The sequence below is a fragment of the Eurytemora carolleeae genome, unplaced genomic scaffold (genome assembly GCF_000591075.1).
Source record: "Eurytemora carolleeae unplaced genomic scaffold, Eaff_2.0 scaffold2082, whole genome shotgun sequence".
Taxonomy (NCBI): Eukaryota; Metazoa; Arthropoda; class Copepoda; order Calanoida; family Temoridae; genus Eurytemora; species Eurytemora carolleeae.
The window spans coordinates 1,153-17,266 of record NW_019398365.1 but is presented as its reverse complement, the minus strand read 5'-3'; the positions used below and the strand labels follow the sequence as shown (position 1 = coordinate 17,266).

Sequence of the window (16,114 nt, the reverse complement as noted above, 5' to 3'; positions counted from 1 at the left end):
CACGGTGGACTAAGCCAGTGGGGTCGGTCAAATAGGCCTAGGATTAGGCCGGATACTGCAGTAAAAAGTCTGAACGCACAATGGGAGTTGTCATAGTCAGCCCTCCAACTGGACCATGCCAAGAAAATTGACCCCTGTCATATGTTAGTCTGGTTAGGGCGACGTACTGTATCATAGGATCGGGTCAGTACACGCTGTTATCTGGCAGGCCGGTACAAACTGGGCAAGTCCTGTTCGAATTCAAATTTACTATGACCCAACCCTACCAAACTGTGCAAGATAGTTTAATAAAGTAAAAACCCTACCAAACTGCGCAAGATAGTTTAATAAAGTAAAAACCCGACCAAACTGTGCAAAATAGTTTGATAAGCTGTAAATTTTACCAAAATATGCCCAAGGCATTATTTGCTTGCTTTGCTCTTCTCTTTTATGAATAAAAAGAATTAATTTAGAAAAGCAAAAACTTGTGTTGAACAAAATTCCCCCCTTTCCCCCCCCTCCTCATTCAATCTCCCCTTTTCCCCCTTTTTAATAAACTACAAAAGGAATAAAAACATGGCGGATTGTGCGGGCAAAACAACTATTTCATTAACCATCAAAACACAATTCTATTAAACATTTATCCATTCACTTAACTACATTCAATCTGGAGTCTTGTTTTAACTTATCATTATTATCAGAATCATATAAGCGCTGACCCCNCTAGAGTACTGTGTTCAGGCTTGGTCACCTTGGCTTAAATCAGATATTGAGCTGCTTGAGTGTTCAAAAACGAGTTTTAAAAATGACTTCAGGCCTCCATAGTACCTCATACCTTGATCAATTAAAGGAGGTCAACATGACCACCTTAGAAGAAAGAAGAATAAGAGGAGATTTAATCCAGACTTGGAAGATTCTCCATAAGCATGATAATAATGTAAAAGAAGGTACATGGTTTACAAGGTCTGTAGACACAGCTCAACGAGAAACAAGGTTTACTACATGCAATGCAATATGAACCTCAACTCAAAACAGTGCAACCTAGATATTAGGAAAAAAATCTTTAGCTTGAGAGTTATTAAAAGATCGAACAGCTTGCCAATAGACATTAAAAATGCCACCTCATTGATTAGTTTTAAGAATATGTATGACAAACATATTTCTTCAATGTGATAGGTGTCAGTGGCGCCGAGATCCCTGGTTTAACTTAATGCACTATCAGTAGAAACAAAAAAGATATATTGACTCGCTGAAAATGTCACAAAAGTGATCTCCCAGCGAACAAATTTCCAGTAATCCAGTAATATCAAGAAAGAATCAAAGATTTTAAAGTTTATGGGGATGAAAAAATTGTGAACATACAAATGTTTAACTGAACTTTTTAAAGTTTGTTTGATTGCACAGCACTGCACGGGATGTAAGTAATGTGTACTGTATGTGTACAATGTACATATTTGTTAACAGAAATAATATTTTGATTCTAATAAAAGTTTATTATATTATATTACTACAAGGGAACCCTACACCTAGATTCTCCGGAAATTAAGTTTTCTGAAAGTATTTAAATTACTCTATTGCCCTGGGGTAATTGTATAATGAAAATGAGGGGGATTATCCCCCCCCCCCCCTACTCATCAAATTATCCTCTTAGTTTCACAGGAAAACTAGCAGAACCTGCTTTTATGTCGAGATTAATACATGAATCCAGATATAATATTTATTTGATATTTCATCAAGGAACTGAGTTTTTGACAGAGACACAAATTGTCTAATCCATATATCTTTGCAACCTGACGGTGTACCTTTGATATTTCAAACTTAAACTATTTTATCTGACATATCAACTTATAGTTTGAAAACAGAGTGTGTGACAAGAATTCAATTCCTTTATTAGAGTTTTATAGTTGCTAAAATGTGTGCACTGTTAGAATAACCACTAATGCTTTTTTCTTAATTTCGAAAATTTTTATGAAAATATCAAATTATCAGGATGTTCGGAATATCTTACAATTTGTATCTCCTTATTCTTCATTTCAAAAATTTTCGTGATTTTAAAAATTTGAAATAATTTTGTCAAGTTCGATATAAAACAAAGGTTATTGTGAAACTAAATTTTTAAAATTTAAATTTCCTATTTAGATTTTATATGTATATTATATTTAAATATTTATATACAGGAATCACGGTGAACTAAGCAAGTGGGGTCGGTCAAATAGGCCTAGGATTAGGCCGGGTACTGTAAAAAGTCTGAACGCGCCATGGGAGTTGTCTTAGTTAGCCCTCCGACGCGACTATGCCAAGAAAATTGACCCCTGTCGTATGTTAGTCTGGTTAGGGCGACGTACTGTACCATAGGGTCGGGTCAGTACACGCTGTTATCTGGCAGGCCGGTACAAACTGGGCAGGTCCTGTTCGAATTCAAATTTACTATGACCCAGAGTGGAATACCCACAAAGGATAAGACTTTGAAAAAGACCTAACGACTTTCAAATCTAAAGGATTAAACTTGGCCTTAATGCAGTGTAGAGAACAAACAACTCAAGAAAAGGGTTGCACCAATGACGTGAGTATTAGTCGTTACAGAGTCTCATCTTTTGTGAATAACCCTGTATTTATACATATAGTTATCCAGCAAATGCAAATCGTTGCAATTCTTGCTTTAGGTAAAAGCTTTTCAAATAGTAAATTGATCTCTTAAACTATAATGCAGTATATAAATATTAAATGCATTTATGCAGTTAGGAAATGATTTCTATTCTGTGCAAAGGAATACAGTACGAATAACGTTATACAGGATACAGTACACTACAGTATGCAGTTTATACTTGACAATCAAACCACTCTAGAAGTAAGGATTAAAAAGCTCACATTTATGCAAAATTACTGGTATGACTTTATAATCTCGTAGATTCTAGCTAATTTTAATTAAACATCGATTCTAAATTGAAATTTACTAAAGTTTGAAGTTTGCTTCATGAATGGAACTTGAACGAAAACTGTTTTTTTTTTTGTTGAAAATTAAATGTTTCATTAACTGTTACTGAAAGAATTTCTCTGAAGATGACCTTAGAAGCGTAAACGTTTTTTTTTCTTTTTAGAAAATACGTATACAAACCTTAAATTCTATAAGGAGTCGTCTTTATGAATTTCTTTTTCTGACGAAGAACCAAAAATGGAATCACTTTTAAGGTTAGCGTTTTTTAAAACCATAACATCATAATTGTAAGAAAATAATAGAACTTACAAGCTACATCAAGTTTTCCTCTTGAGCTAGATATAGTTCCTTCTGTGTTTGTTGCAGTACACCAGTACACACCAGAATCCTTCTCCTAAAGAGTAAAAAACGTTAGATGGGGGGGGGGGGGGTCCTAAAAGCGCCCTCTAGGAAATTACCACAACATTTATAAAACCATGATGAGTTCTAGAACAACATAAAAACATCGATTTCTTTTTGGAAAATTGTTGTTTACATCCAAATACATAGGAATTTTATCCGATTGTTCAGGAGAACAAACAAACACAGAAAAACAAGCAACGAATTCCCTTCTTTTTAAAGAAAAAAACTTTTGTCTGTAAATTTATTCAAGGAAACCTTGTATTCATTCCCCAAATGATTTTTAATAGTTTGCAACTATAAAACATTCAGAAAGGAAAGGTATTCACCACATTAATTTCCCTAAAAGGTGATGGTTCATGTGGTGTACAGAAGAGGATGGTTCATGTGGTGTACAGAAGGGGATGGTTCATGTGGTGTACAGAAGGGGATGGTTCATGTGGTGTACTATCCCTAGAAGGGGATGGTTCATGTGGTGTACTATCCCTAGAAGGGGATGGTTCACGTGGTGTACTATCCCTAGAAGGGGATGGTTCATGTGGTGTACTACTATCTCGTTTAACCGTCTGTAGCCTGTGTGTATGTGTATACTGTAAACAACTTGCTGCTTAAAACTCGAGCTTAATAAACCGAAGTTTTCATTGCCTTGCGTCTGATGAAAATAAAGGCCATCAAAAAATGAGATTATTCAACGGTGCAAACCTTTACCTTCTTACTGTGAACTGCTCTGAGAAAGAATAAACCGTTATCAGGTAGAAGAATCTTATGGGAGCGAGGATCATCTTTAGCTGTTACTACCTCCTCTCCATCCTAGATAGATAGATAGATAGATAGATAGATAGATAGATAGATGTATAAATAGTAGATATATATAGATAGAATTATAATCCTTTTAATAACTTCCACATCACCCAAATATCCGAAATTTACCTTCAAGAAAAGAAAATGATAACTGAATATTTACCTTAAACCATAGAACTGTAGGTTCCGGGTCCCCCCGGACCTTACAGTTTAGGGTTACCGGCTCATTCCTGGCTACAACCAGGTCCCGGGGGGATTCTATCATCTCCAGTCCAAATACAACATCTAAATATTCATTTTTATAATGGCATATCATCTACATAAATATATAAACTGGGATACAGTTCATCACTGTTTGTCTGCCCGTTTGTATCCAATAAACGTCAAAACGGCTGAACCGATCGGGCCCAAATTTTGTGTGTGACCTTAAATGACCCCAGAAAGCTATGTTGATGCTCAAAATAACAAAAATTAGTGTCCAAAAGTTTTAAATTTTTGTAAAATTTTGAAAATGCACGAAAAAATATTATTAATTCCCTTAATTTTTTGTTTGTTTTTGTTTTATATTGTACAAAGAGAATTTAAATGCTCACATATAGGGCCACAATTTATAAGTTGAAATGGAATGGAAGATCGGCGCAAAGCGTCTTAAAAGTCTAGTTTATATACATTTTACACTGTACACTTGTACAGTCTGTTTCGCTAAACATGAACGTTTAAAGTTAAAATCATCGAGATATTAGTTAAACCTAGCCAGGCAAAATTAGGAGAGTTATGCCCGCCCCCTGGTTAAAATGTTATATTGATTATGCATTTGGAGTTGTTTTGTCATGGAACAACTTGTGTTGTAGACCAATTAAAAATATGTTTTAAAATTCAATTCAGAATCATAATAATGTTGTTTTTCGCATAAATTTCACCAGAAGGGGATAAATCATTTGATTTACGGTCCCGTTTAGCCTCATATTTGTATTGGCAAAGGTGCTGTGCAGTTTGCTCTAGCTGTGTACAATTCGGTCCTGTAACCGGAGTTTACATCGTTTTATCCTTCCTTATCTTATTTTTTACATTTGCTGGATTTTTATGTATCAAAAAGACTCCATACGGGATTATTTAATGTGCAGTTTTATCATCATGTATTACCCCCTTCCTAACCAAACATATTTTTAGCGGCACCTCTTTTTNCCCCGCCTCTAACTAGCTCTCAAATTCAAGAGAAAATTATTCTTAGATTTTCTCTTAACTCACTTTCCCCTCAGCTCTGATTAATAATTCTTTTCTCCAAGAATATTGAAATCTCATTCAGCCTTCAAATCATACTTTTAACTTTTTGATTTTAAAATTTGATTAAAAGTTTTCAGATAGAGTGCACTAGATATATTTTCATACAAATTACATTTAAAAGGAAAATATGGAGTTAGGTTAAGTGTAATTTATGGCTGTATCCGGTTTGTTGTAAAGTTTGCGAGATGCAAAACTTTTCTGGATACTTGGAAATCTTTAAAGTGTTGCTTAGAACCTATTAGACTACCCTGAAAGGATGAGACTGTAAAGACGACTTTGAACTCTAAAGATTTATGATGATCCTAATTGATTTAAATTAATTCTTCTGCCATGAAAATATTATTTCAATGGCTTATTTAATGATTTGGCGCAGAAATAAACAAGTTCACGATTGCACAAAGTATTAAAAAATATAAGAAAATATGAATTTCCTATCCTTTTTTGGAAACCCTGTGCTGTGTACAGAACCATTTCAATAGTAAGCTGAGGAAAAAAGACGACGACATTTAAGTTCCTCCTTGAATTTGAGCTAAATTTCAACTTGTTTGTAATGATAATGGAATATATACTTATATATATACTTCAGTAGATGGTATCATTACTCTTTATCAAATCATCATCATTTTAAATACAGGGTGTCCCAAAACATGGTTAATAATAAAACCAATTGATCGATGAGGGAGTAATATCGTATTTAGAAGAGCAGCGACAAAATGCCAGGCAACCCTTTTTAATTCAAGAAAAAATGCCCGTTTCAGTAAACCATTGTCAGAGCAAATATTTAAAAATATCCTTGTTTTTCCATAAGAAAATTGATCTTTTCTTGTGTGGTTTTATCAATGCGACTTTTTACTTCATGCAGCAGAGTGCCAGAGACAAAAAGAACTAAAATTACAGAGTTGTGAATCGGACATGTCAGGTACTTACAGTATGTATTCATCCCCTTTAATAAAACAAATATCTTTTAGAAGAATAGGATGGTGGTCCATGATGCCTGATTTATCTGAGTAAATGGTAATCATGGTGAATAATTAGAGAGTTAATGATCAATTAGTATTTATATACCAGGCTATATATCTACTCTAGGAAACCTCAATGAGATGCACTTCTCCCAGTGTGCGTTTTGATGTTTGTCCGTTAATTCCTCTGTTTGTCTGTTTGTTTGAATCAACTCTGTTTTTATGTGACTTATGTTGATAATAAAAAGAATCTGCTGAAAAATCTAAAATAACATTTTATATTTATTTTGATTGGATCACAAAATAAATACAAATATATTTTTCCACTTTAAAAATTCTAAATTTAAACATATTTACTTTATATCCATCATTCTCTCTTAAAGCTTAACATTTTAGTCAACACGGACTTTCAGGATTCATGAAATTCAAAATGTGCGTCAATTCAACAAAAATATAATCTTGTACGATGGTAGGCGATTATATCAATATAATGAATACGACTTTTTATTCAAGTTTTAATTGTTAACAAGCTTTTTTTGAATTTTTACAAGTAATTAAAGAGAAGCCTTTTTAATTGACATCTTCTCTTTGACTCCACGTTTTTGTGTATTTATGATGTTTAAAAGTGTAATGTAAATCATAATTGAAGTCGAAAGTCGTCTTCATTATATTGATATAATCTCCTACCATCATAGTTTTTTTCGACTGATGAAAAGAATTATAAAGAATATGTTTAAAACCAAACAACAAATGATTTTTAAATGTAAAGTCAAAATCTACTTATCCGTTTAAAACAAATAGTTTAAGGTATAAACAATGTTTTAGAAGTTTTCATTGACCTTCTCTACACAGTTTTTCATTAAAGACAATATAGGGAACCCAGATTTGATTGGAAACTAAAGGGATCATTTTCCGTTTTCTTATTTTTGAATGACCATCACGAATTTTATATTTAGTTAAGAATAATGTTGATTCGAGTAGGACCGTGATAATATCATCGCAAGGTATCATTATAATGATGGGTAATGGGTATAGGGTAGAAAATAAAGGTAGCAGAGGGTTATGGGGGGAGAGAGAAGAGTAGTAGGGGGAGAGGAGAGAGGAATGGTGGAGAGAAAAGAGGAAAGGGGGAGAGAAAAGAGGAAGGGCGGAGAGAAAAGGGGAAGGGGGAAGGGTAGAGAAGAAGGGGTAAATTCATGATTCCTCCATGACAAATTTTAACCATCAGCCCTTACATGGTCATTCAAGAGAGAAACTAAATTGATGGATGCATGGAACACGTGGGAAGAGGATTGGAAGAGGGGGGAGGATAGAAACAAAAAAGGGGTTGGAGGTTGGAAAGGGGTTAAGTAATGGACACATGGCACGAGCTATTTAAAAGCTCCGTTTGGGAAAATTTTGGGACAGGAAAAATATTTTGTAAAGTGAAAAATGGCAGGTTGAGAACATGTGAAGGACAAAAAGTTGAATTTACTTAAAATAGGAGCATCCACAGCTAGGACAGAACATTAACAAAGGATAAGAGCTTACACAGGATAGAGGACAGGACAGAGAAGTGCCTAAGGATAGAGGCGTGTACAGGACAGAGAAGCGACTAAGGATAGAGGCGTGTATAGACCAGAGAAGTGACTAAGGATAGGAGCTTGCATAGGACAGAGAAGTGACTAAGGATAGGAGCTTGCACAGGAAGAGAAGTGACTAAGGATAGGAGCTTGCACAGGACAGAAAAGTGACATAAGGATAGAAGCTTGTACAGGACAGAGAAGTTTATAAGGATAAGGACGTTTATAGGACAAAGAAGCGACTAAGGATAGAGGCGTGTGTACATGACAGAGAAGTGACTAAGGATAGGATCTTGCACAGGACAGAGAAGCGACTAAGGATAGGAGCTTGCACAGGACAGAGAAGTGACTAAGGATAGGGCGTGTATAGGACAGAGAAGCGACTAAGGATAGGGGCCTGTACAGGACATAAGAAGTGACTAAGGATAGGAGCTTGCACAGGACAGAAAATTGACATAAGGATAGAGACGTGTACAGGACAGAGAAGTTTATAAGGATAAGGACGTTTATAGGACAGAGAAGCGACTAAGGATAGAGGCGTGTACATGACAGAGAAGTGACTAAGGATAGGAGCTTGCACAGGACAGAGAAGCGACTAAGGATAGGAGCTTGCACAGGACAGAGAAGTGACTAAGGATAGGGCGGTATAGGACAGAGAAGCGATTGAATAAGGATGCGTTGCCAGGTCAGGAAATTAACAAAGGATAAGGGCGTGTAGAGGAGAAGAGATTGGGTTGGAAAAGGAAGGTAGCAATAAATGTGAGAGGTTGATAGGGTTAAAGTTTGATTGAGGGCTGATGGAAAAGTAAACTGAAATACAATTTATACATAATATATACTATTTACTCATCTATGGTTTATCTAGGATATAAGTGTATGAACTACAAGGGGGGGGGGGAGTGGGTTCTGGATACAAAGAGAGATTATAATTTATTATTATACTCCCCAGGCCCTTCACATCAAATAGGTTTTATTAAGACATGCCGTGATCCTTATTAGAGTAAATTTAGGTGTATACAAATATAATTAATATCTTTTGTTTGACATAAATTTATTTAGTTTGTAAATAACTTAATCATTTGTTTATTGATCTTGTTTTTTAACAGTTCACAGGAACTAAATATTTTACCAAACCTATAAATTTTTAATAATGTAAGTTTACTTAATATTTCAAATATTTAAGGTCTACGACATATGCTTGCAAAGATAAAAGAATTAGAAAATGAAAATGTACATTTCGACAATGAACAATTAACATGGTTCGTACGAGACATATATTTTTTGCTTCGTTACCTTTTTACTTTTCCATTTTACTCTTTTTTATTGGTTCACATACTTTAAATAAAAAGGATAAAATGCTGGGTTGGTTTATGTAGGAAAATAAAATTACAATTAATAAATAACAAAACGCAGTAAAATCGGGGGGGGGGAATCCGCAGGAGCGGCGTTTATTGAAAGTTGATCGACGTAAACAGTAAAATCGATGTTTTTAAAGATTTAGATTTTTCCATAACAATTTTTTTTACAATATTTTTTTTTAGAGGTTTTTATAAAAGCTGATGACAAAATTGTACAAAATTATTTTAATAGTGTTACAGTATTCCAATTTTTCTCACTTTGGGATTCTTAGGGCCCCAGGACCCACACCCCTTGGGGGAGGAGGGGGATCCTCTGTTCTCCAAGGTAATACAGCGTTGACATATGAATGCAGACATTCCTTGTTGATTATCTTGTTTTCCTCTTCAATTTCCCTTCAAACCTTAAGTTTCTTATGTGTGTACATTTAACTTGGATTTGCTATTTTTCTCTAGCTCGCTGTATTCCTATTAGATACGTTGAACGTTGTTAAAGAATTTGAAAAAGCATCCTAGGTTGTCGTCTTCCATCAAAAATCAATAATAGAAGCGCCTCTGCAAAGACCTAGGTCCTGATTTGATTTGACCGAAATAATTTTTCGTACTGAAAACTTCCCTGATTTTCTTGAACATGGTCGTAATGTCAACCTTTGACCTTCATGTATAAACGGTAGATAATAGATATGTATGATTTCTAAACAATTTTAATATATATATTTGCTTAAAATGGTTTACGCGTGTAACAGGGGATTATTCATTTTCAAAATACAATGAATTGGTTAATTTTTGCATGATTGATTAGTTAAAAACCTTGTCTCTTTAGGCACTAGATATACAAGAAATAAGCATTGTTGTTGTCAACTATATAGGTGTAAATACAATCCGGATAGTTGGATAGTTGGATAGTTGGATAGTTGGATAGTTGGATAGTTGGATAGTTGGATAGTTGGATAGTTGGATAGTTGGATAGTTAGATAGTTGGATAGTTGGATAGTTGGATAGTTGGATAGTTGGATAGTTGGATATAGTAAAGATTAATGATTTAAACCTACCAATTAATTTCTGCTATTTTAATTTAAGAATCTGATTAATTAATTGAATTATTTGTCATAAACCTACACTACTACTTCACACTGCACACCCGAGTCATTTATCTGTGCACACATGTTCTAAGTTTAGGCTTAAATTTTATTAAATTTAACCTGTTCTAACTTCTAACTAGTACTAGTACCATGGTTTATAAATGTGAATAGATTCAATTATATTGGACTTCTTGTCAAGGAGTTACCTAGGGATTAAAAAATATTATTTACGGGACTGTCTCGTAATTTCAAGTAACCCCTGATTCTTAGAGGGCATGTTAGATTCACAATATACCCTTTTCTGATTATTGATGTTGAAAATCACGTATTTGGTTCTGATAATTAAATTTTAAGCTATCAATCAAATTGGCATGTCTCTCCCCGCTAAACCTTAGACTTTTTAACTACGGTCTGAGTGATATTAGTTGGATAATTGGTTAGACATGTTTTATAAGGTAGTTAGTTTGATTATTAGTTAAATGGTATCTATATTTAGACATTTAGTTTGATTGCTAGTTGATAGTTGGTAAATTAACAGTTAGATGTTTAGTTAGATGATTACTTATATAGTTTGTAAGATTGTTACCTAGATAGTTAGTTAAATAGCTAGTACATGAACATTTAAAAAATTTGTTAGAAAGTTGATAGTTTGCTAAATAGTTAGTCTGATAGTTTTTTTGTTGATAGTTTGATAGTTAGTTTGATAGTTAGTTTGATAGTTAATTTGATAGATAGTTTGATAGTTAGTTTGATAGGTAATTTGATAGCTAGTTTGATAGTTAATTTGATAGCTAGTTTGATAGTTAATTTGATAGTTAATTCGATAGTTAGTTTAATAGTTAGATGGGTTTTCTTGCCTTCAAGCATTGCTTTAATTTTACAACAATAGCGTGTTAACTAGTGCAAACATTAACTATATATCGCAGGGTAGATGATAGATAGATAGACAGATACAGAGATTTTTAATATAAGCATTTTAAACCCTCTCCCCTGAAGAAAGAAACCCCTGCCCTTTATTAAATTATATATCCTGATACACCTGCAGAACTGAAAACGCAGTTAAAGTGTGGGTGGGCATTTTTCTTCGTCACCCTTTATCTGGTTAATGGTGCATATATTGGTTACCGCCCTGTATAAATTGATTAAGAGATATTGTTCTTGAATCTATGGTGTACTCGAAGACCACCCTGATATTCAGGGTTGCTTCAACCACAAAATATTCAATTTTACTTTTAAAAATGTTTAATCTTTTGATCAATTTCTCAGGGATGAAGAAAAAAATAAATAGCTATGTTGTGAAAACTTTCTGGATTTTCTTTTGTGAATTATAGACCTGTATTTGAACCACGGGATAGAGTTCATCTTAGGTTCAAATCTTGCTCAGTTTACAACCCTTCCTGGAGAATAGTTTTCAACTTGCATACTCGTTAAAATCTTTATCAAGTCATTTATTTTAATTATTATTCTTGCCAACGATTATCAAACCAAAACCAAATTCTAATTTTTTTTTCATTAACATACTTTCTTTTGAACTTTCTAATTTTTCAATTTAATGATTTTTTCATTCTGTTTTATTTTCTAATCTCTTGTATCTCGTATCCGTATTTTTTCTTCTTTATCTCAAAAAGTTAAAATAAAATATCTTGAAGGGACTATTGACGATATTTACAAGGACCCGCTATGTCCGAATCACAATGGTATAACCTTTACATTTTTGTCTGAGCAAGTGATGGAATTTTTTTGTTGTACCTGAACATTTTTAGTTGCAGTATTTTATAAAAGTGAATTCTGAAATTATATCTTATCTATTTAAATGTTGACCCTGACTGGCCATTACGGTCAGTTTTGATTTTACCTGTAAATAAAAACAATTAGTAATAGTTTAACCTTTGTGTTATACGGACGAATACATAGCCTTGAGTTTTGGCTAGAGTTTGATAGCCTTGAGTTTTGGCTAGAGATAGAGTCAGTGAGACTAGAATTAGACGTTGATTAGAGTAATCTCGGGACCTAGATTTATTACAGAAAGACCAAGGGTACTGTTTTAATCTGGCATGTAGTACTGAGAGAATCACATCAAATTACGGCAATATGCTCTTTAGATTAATCTGAGAGAATCACATCAAATTACGTCAATATGCTCTTTAGATTAAACTTTTTTATTAAAAAAGGTAAATATGGAATGAATTTCTTTTGTAATATTTCATCAAAGGAAATTTAATTAGTCTTTTTTCACTTCTGCTTATTTTATGATTTCCTTTAATACTTTTCTTTTAAGAATATTCTAAAACGTCAACATTGATAACGTTATTAGAACTTATCGCGAGGGAAAATAATCTATATATTTTTCTATAAACTTCAAGTTGGATTCAAAGTGTATTATCTATCAATGAGTTGTTGTAAATAATGTTTGACAGATTAGCATAGTTAGTCATGTACAGGATATTTAGCATATCTCAGATACAGGGGGAGGGGAATGTATGCAATCAAGGGGAAAATATAAAAATAATTGAACAGAAAAATGCATCACTGTTTTGAAACTGATTTTAATTTATACATTTTATGGTATTCCAAATTTCCAATGACATCACTCTGTACACACAAACATATTACAGGACCACCCTGCACACACAAACATATTCCAGGATCACCCTGTATAGTATATATGCTACATATACTTCTAAATATTTCAAGAACTGTAAGATAAATTAAGTTTTAAATACATTGCAACAATTATCTGCCGGTCAACATGTCAGCTACAGGGTTACCCACAAAAGATGAGAATTAAATAACGATCTGAAACTCAAGAACTAATATAATTATAATTACTTACAACTACTTTACAGGGAAGTTAAGGGAAGTTTACTTTACTAAGGGTTCCCAAGACCTAAATTGGTCCAGAGATTCCGTGATTAAATGTTGCGAAGAAATTACATCAAGAAAAAGTGGACAGAAAACCCTGAAACAAGATGGAAAAATCTTCACAATCTTTTCTGAATTTTGTCCTTTGTGGGTAACCCTGTTTTCTTAAAACTCAGCTTTTTCTATGGCAATTAAGGTGCACGGCAATATTTAAAAGGTACAGAATTAAGGGAGTAGGAAATTATAATAGAATATTCTTTTGTGGATTTTTTTCAGAATTTTTATTTTCACTCAATTGACCCCTAACAAATTATAACAAACAATATCGGAAAAAAAACTTAAAAAGTTTCGAACACATTAATTTAACCTTTTAAGTCTCTCAAATATAGCAGCGCGGAAGCAAAATTTCATTTTACTAAATCTAAAGGGTAATCTTTGAGAACAAAATTTATTCAAAATACAAATGAAGAGAAAAATTAGTTTTAATTGACGCCATAAGAACGTTATATTACGAAGCAGTGAATCAGCTAAAATAAAATTAATTAGTTAAAAAGTTTGAGAATATTGCTTTTACAATTAAATCTTCTTTTTTGATCAGATATCAACCATTGTCAGTTTTGGATAAATGGGCAAAATATAAAGTTTTAATCAGCTTATTACAGAAATTTCTCATTCTCCTCTTTCCTTCTTTAAAAGTACCTCCCCCTAGTTTTTCTAAAGTCTTCAAACCCCCTCCCCCCAACAAATCTTTGTTATGTCTCTACCTCTAGGTTCACGGAGTAAAGAACTAAGATCAGATCCTCCCTAACCTTTTACTCCAACAATAGCATTTATACACAATGCAGTAGAGACAAGATATAGGAGTACAGGAATACAGGAATACAGGAATACAGGAATACAGGAATACAGGAATACAGGAATACAGGAATACAGGAATACAGGAATAGTAAAGGAATAACACAAATATTCTAAATTCATGCATGATAATGTTTTTAACAAGAACCGCTTATTTAACCTTTTGTTTATGTTAGGACATCCTGAACCTAAGAGATCACTTAGGTTAAATGTCAATAATAGGTCTTCCCTAGCAAATTTATTATATTATACGACTGACACAGTCCTCAAATTTTAAAATGCTCACGTTGGATATCGAGATCAAGAGTTTAACTCTACTTGCCCTGGGGGGGGGGGTTCAATTTGACCCCCCCCCCACAAACTTTTCTAACAAACACATGCCAATCACTTAAGGCTAAAAGCTGAGCTTTTATACCTTGAGTGCTTAGGCAATACTGCCTATATGCCTTCTTTTACTTATACTAGACTAAATCTATATTTAGACCTACTTCCAGTCATTGGATTTCAACATTTTATAGCTCTTTGGAAAGCCTATAACAGCAGCAACCAGATTAAACAATTTTTGCAAAGAAATTTTGCACAGATTTCTTTCTTCACATTTTGGCTTCATAACTAGATTTTGCAATAAATATTTGGATTATTGCAAAGAAAATTAGTCTTTGCAACATTCTCTCATATTCTAGTTCCTATATCTTTGCAACCCAATGTCGTAGAACTTAGAAATTTCAAACTATGAATTCTGATAGATCTAATAATCTAAGTTTGAAATATCTAAGATGTTCACTTTAAGGATTCTAAAATGTTGGAGTTAGAAACATTGAGTTTGTTGCAAAAACTCAAATCCTTTGCCATTTTTTTCGCAGAATATTGAAGTAGAGTTCAAGGGCTTTCCAAAAACGTATCAATTCTTATAGATTCGTATCACAATAAGAAAATAGCGAGGGGGGGGGGAGTAATTTGACCAGGCGTCAGGGTAAATAGGGTTAAGATTAAAAACATCCACTCAGCTCTTTCGATCTCTAGCTGTATTACAGATTAAGGAACCTTGTATGATAAAAAAATGAAATTGTAAATTAAAAAAAGGGATTGAAAGTGACGACTCACTGACTATTAAACCGAATGAAAAACTAATATACTGCTTTTCCATTATTTGTTGTGTATCTTAAAGGGTTTGTCCGTTAAAGATTTTATGATTTCTGTATTTATAGGTTTTGTAATTATTGGTTTTGTTATGTATGTTCAGTGTTCACTAACTGAACTACCATCAACGGTAAACGAAGCATTGGTTGGAATATACACGCGAGAATAAAAAATAGAAAAATAAGAATTTTTCGGTCAATTGCATATAAATAGAATTCAATATAAGTTGTGTGTTTTTATTAAAGCTTGAATTTACCTGTAACAACAGTTAAAAGTATCCTGTAGAAGACGTACTTCATTTTTTATGTCAAACCTCCTTTTCACACACTTTTCCGTTGGTTTTCTTTTACTAGAATCACAGCAGGTTGTTTTTCTTCCTAGCATTAGGACTGAGCATAGTGTATTGTATACTGGATTGAAGACTACTGCAGTCCTAACATATCTCTAATTTTGTCGGACGGAGAGAATCGGGAAGGAGGGAGAGAGAGAGGGGGAAACTGAGAAGAGAGAGAGAGGATGGGGGTATCCCCAGACCTATGGTGGTTTCTAAATAATCACACAACCTCTCGCACACTTCCGGGTTGGTGCTGAGAAATCAGAGCTGGAAGAAACGGACTCAACAATTTCTGATCGAGTTGTTTTACTTAATTCTTAAATATAGAGTAGTTCTATCCCAGATCTTTAATAAAACTCCAAATAAACAGCAATCACCCCCCCCCCCTACCCCCCTCCTTTAGAAGGTGGTGGGCGTCTAGAATTAAGAATCACGAGCTGTAAAGTATATAGGATGGGGCCAATTTTGGATTTAAAACCATCAAGAGGAAAAACTTTAATCCAGATTTACTTTTCTTCAGATTGTTATAAAATGTGCCATGGGGTTATACAAATTACATTAAGCAAC

The 16,114-nt window shown here is 33.6% G+C and overlaps 1 protein-coding gene across 1 annotated transcript in view; it reads right to left on the bottom strand.

Annotated features, from left to right (window-relative positions):
* LOC111717276 (roundabout homolog 1) overlaps positions 1 to 15,661 on the bottom strand; it is a gene marked incomplete at its 3' end in the record, with an annotated part of 29,650 nt that extends 13,989 nt beyond the window's left edge. The window contains exons 1-4 of the mRNA XM_023492779.1: positions 15,470 to 15,661; positions 4,278 to 4,399; positions 4,022 to 4,123; positions 3,224 to 3,308 (exon numbers count right to left, since the gene is read on the bottom strand). Coding sequence (XP_023348547.1) covers positions 3,224 to 3,308; positions 4,022 to 4,123; positions 4,278 to 4,399; positions 15,470 to 15,512 — 352 coding nt within the window. The remainder of the gene's footprint in view (positions 1 to 3,223; positions 3,309 to 4,021; positions 4,124 to 4,277; positions 4,400 to 15,469) is intronic.
* Positions 15,662 to 16,114: the final 453 nt, after the last annotated feature.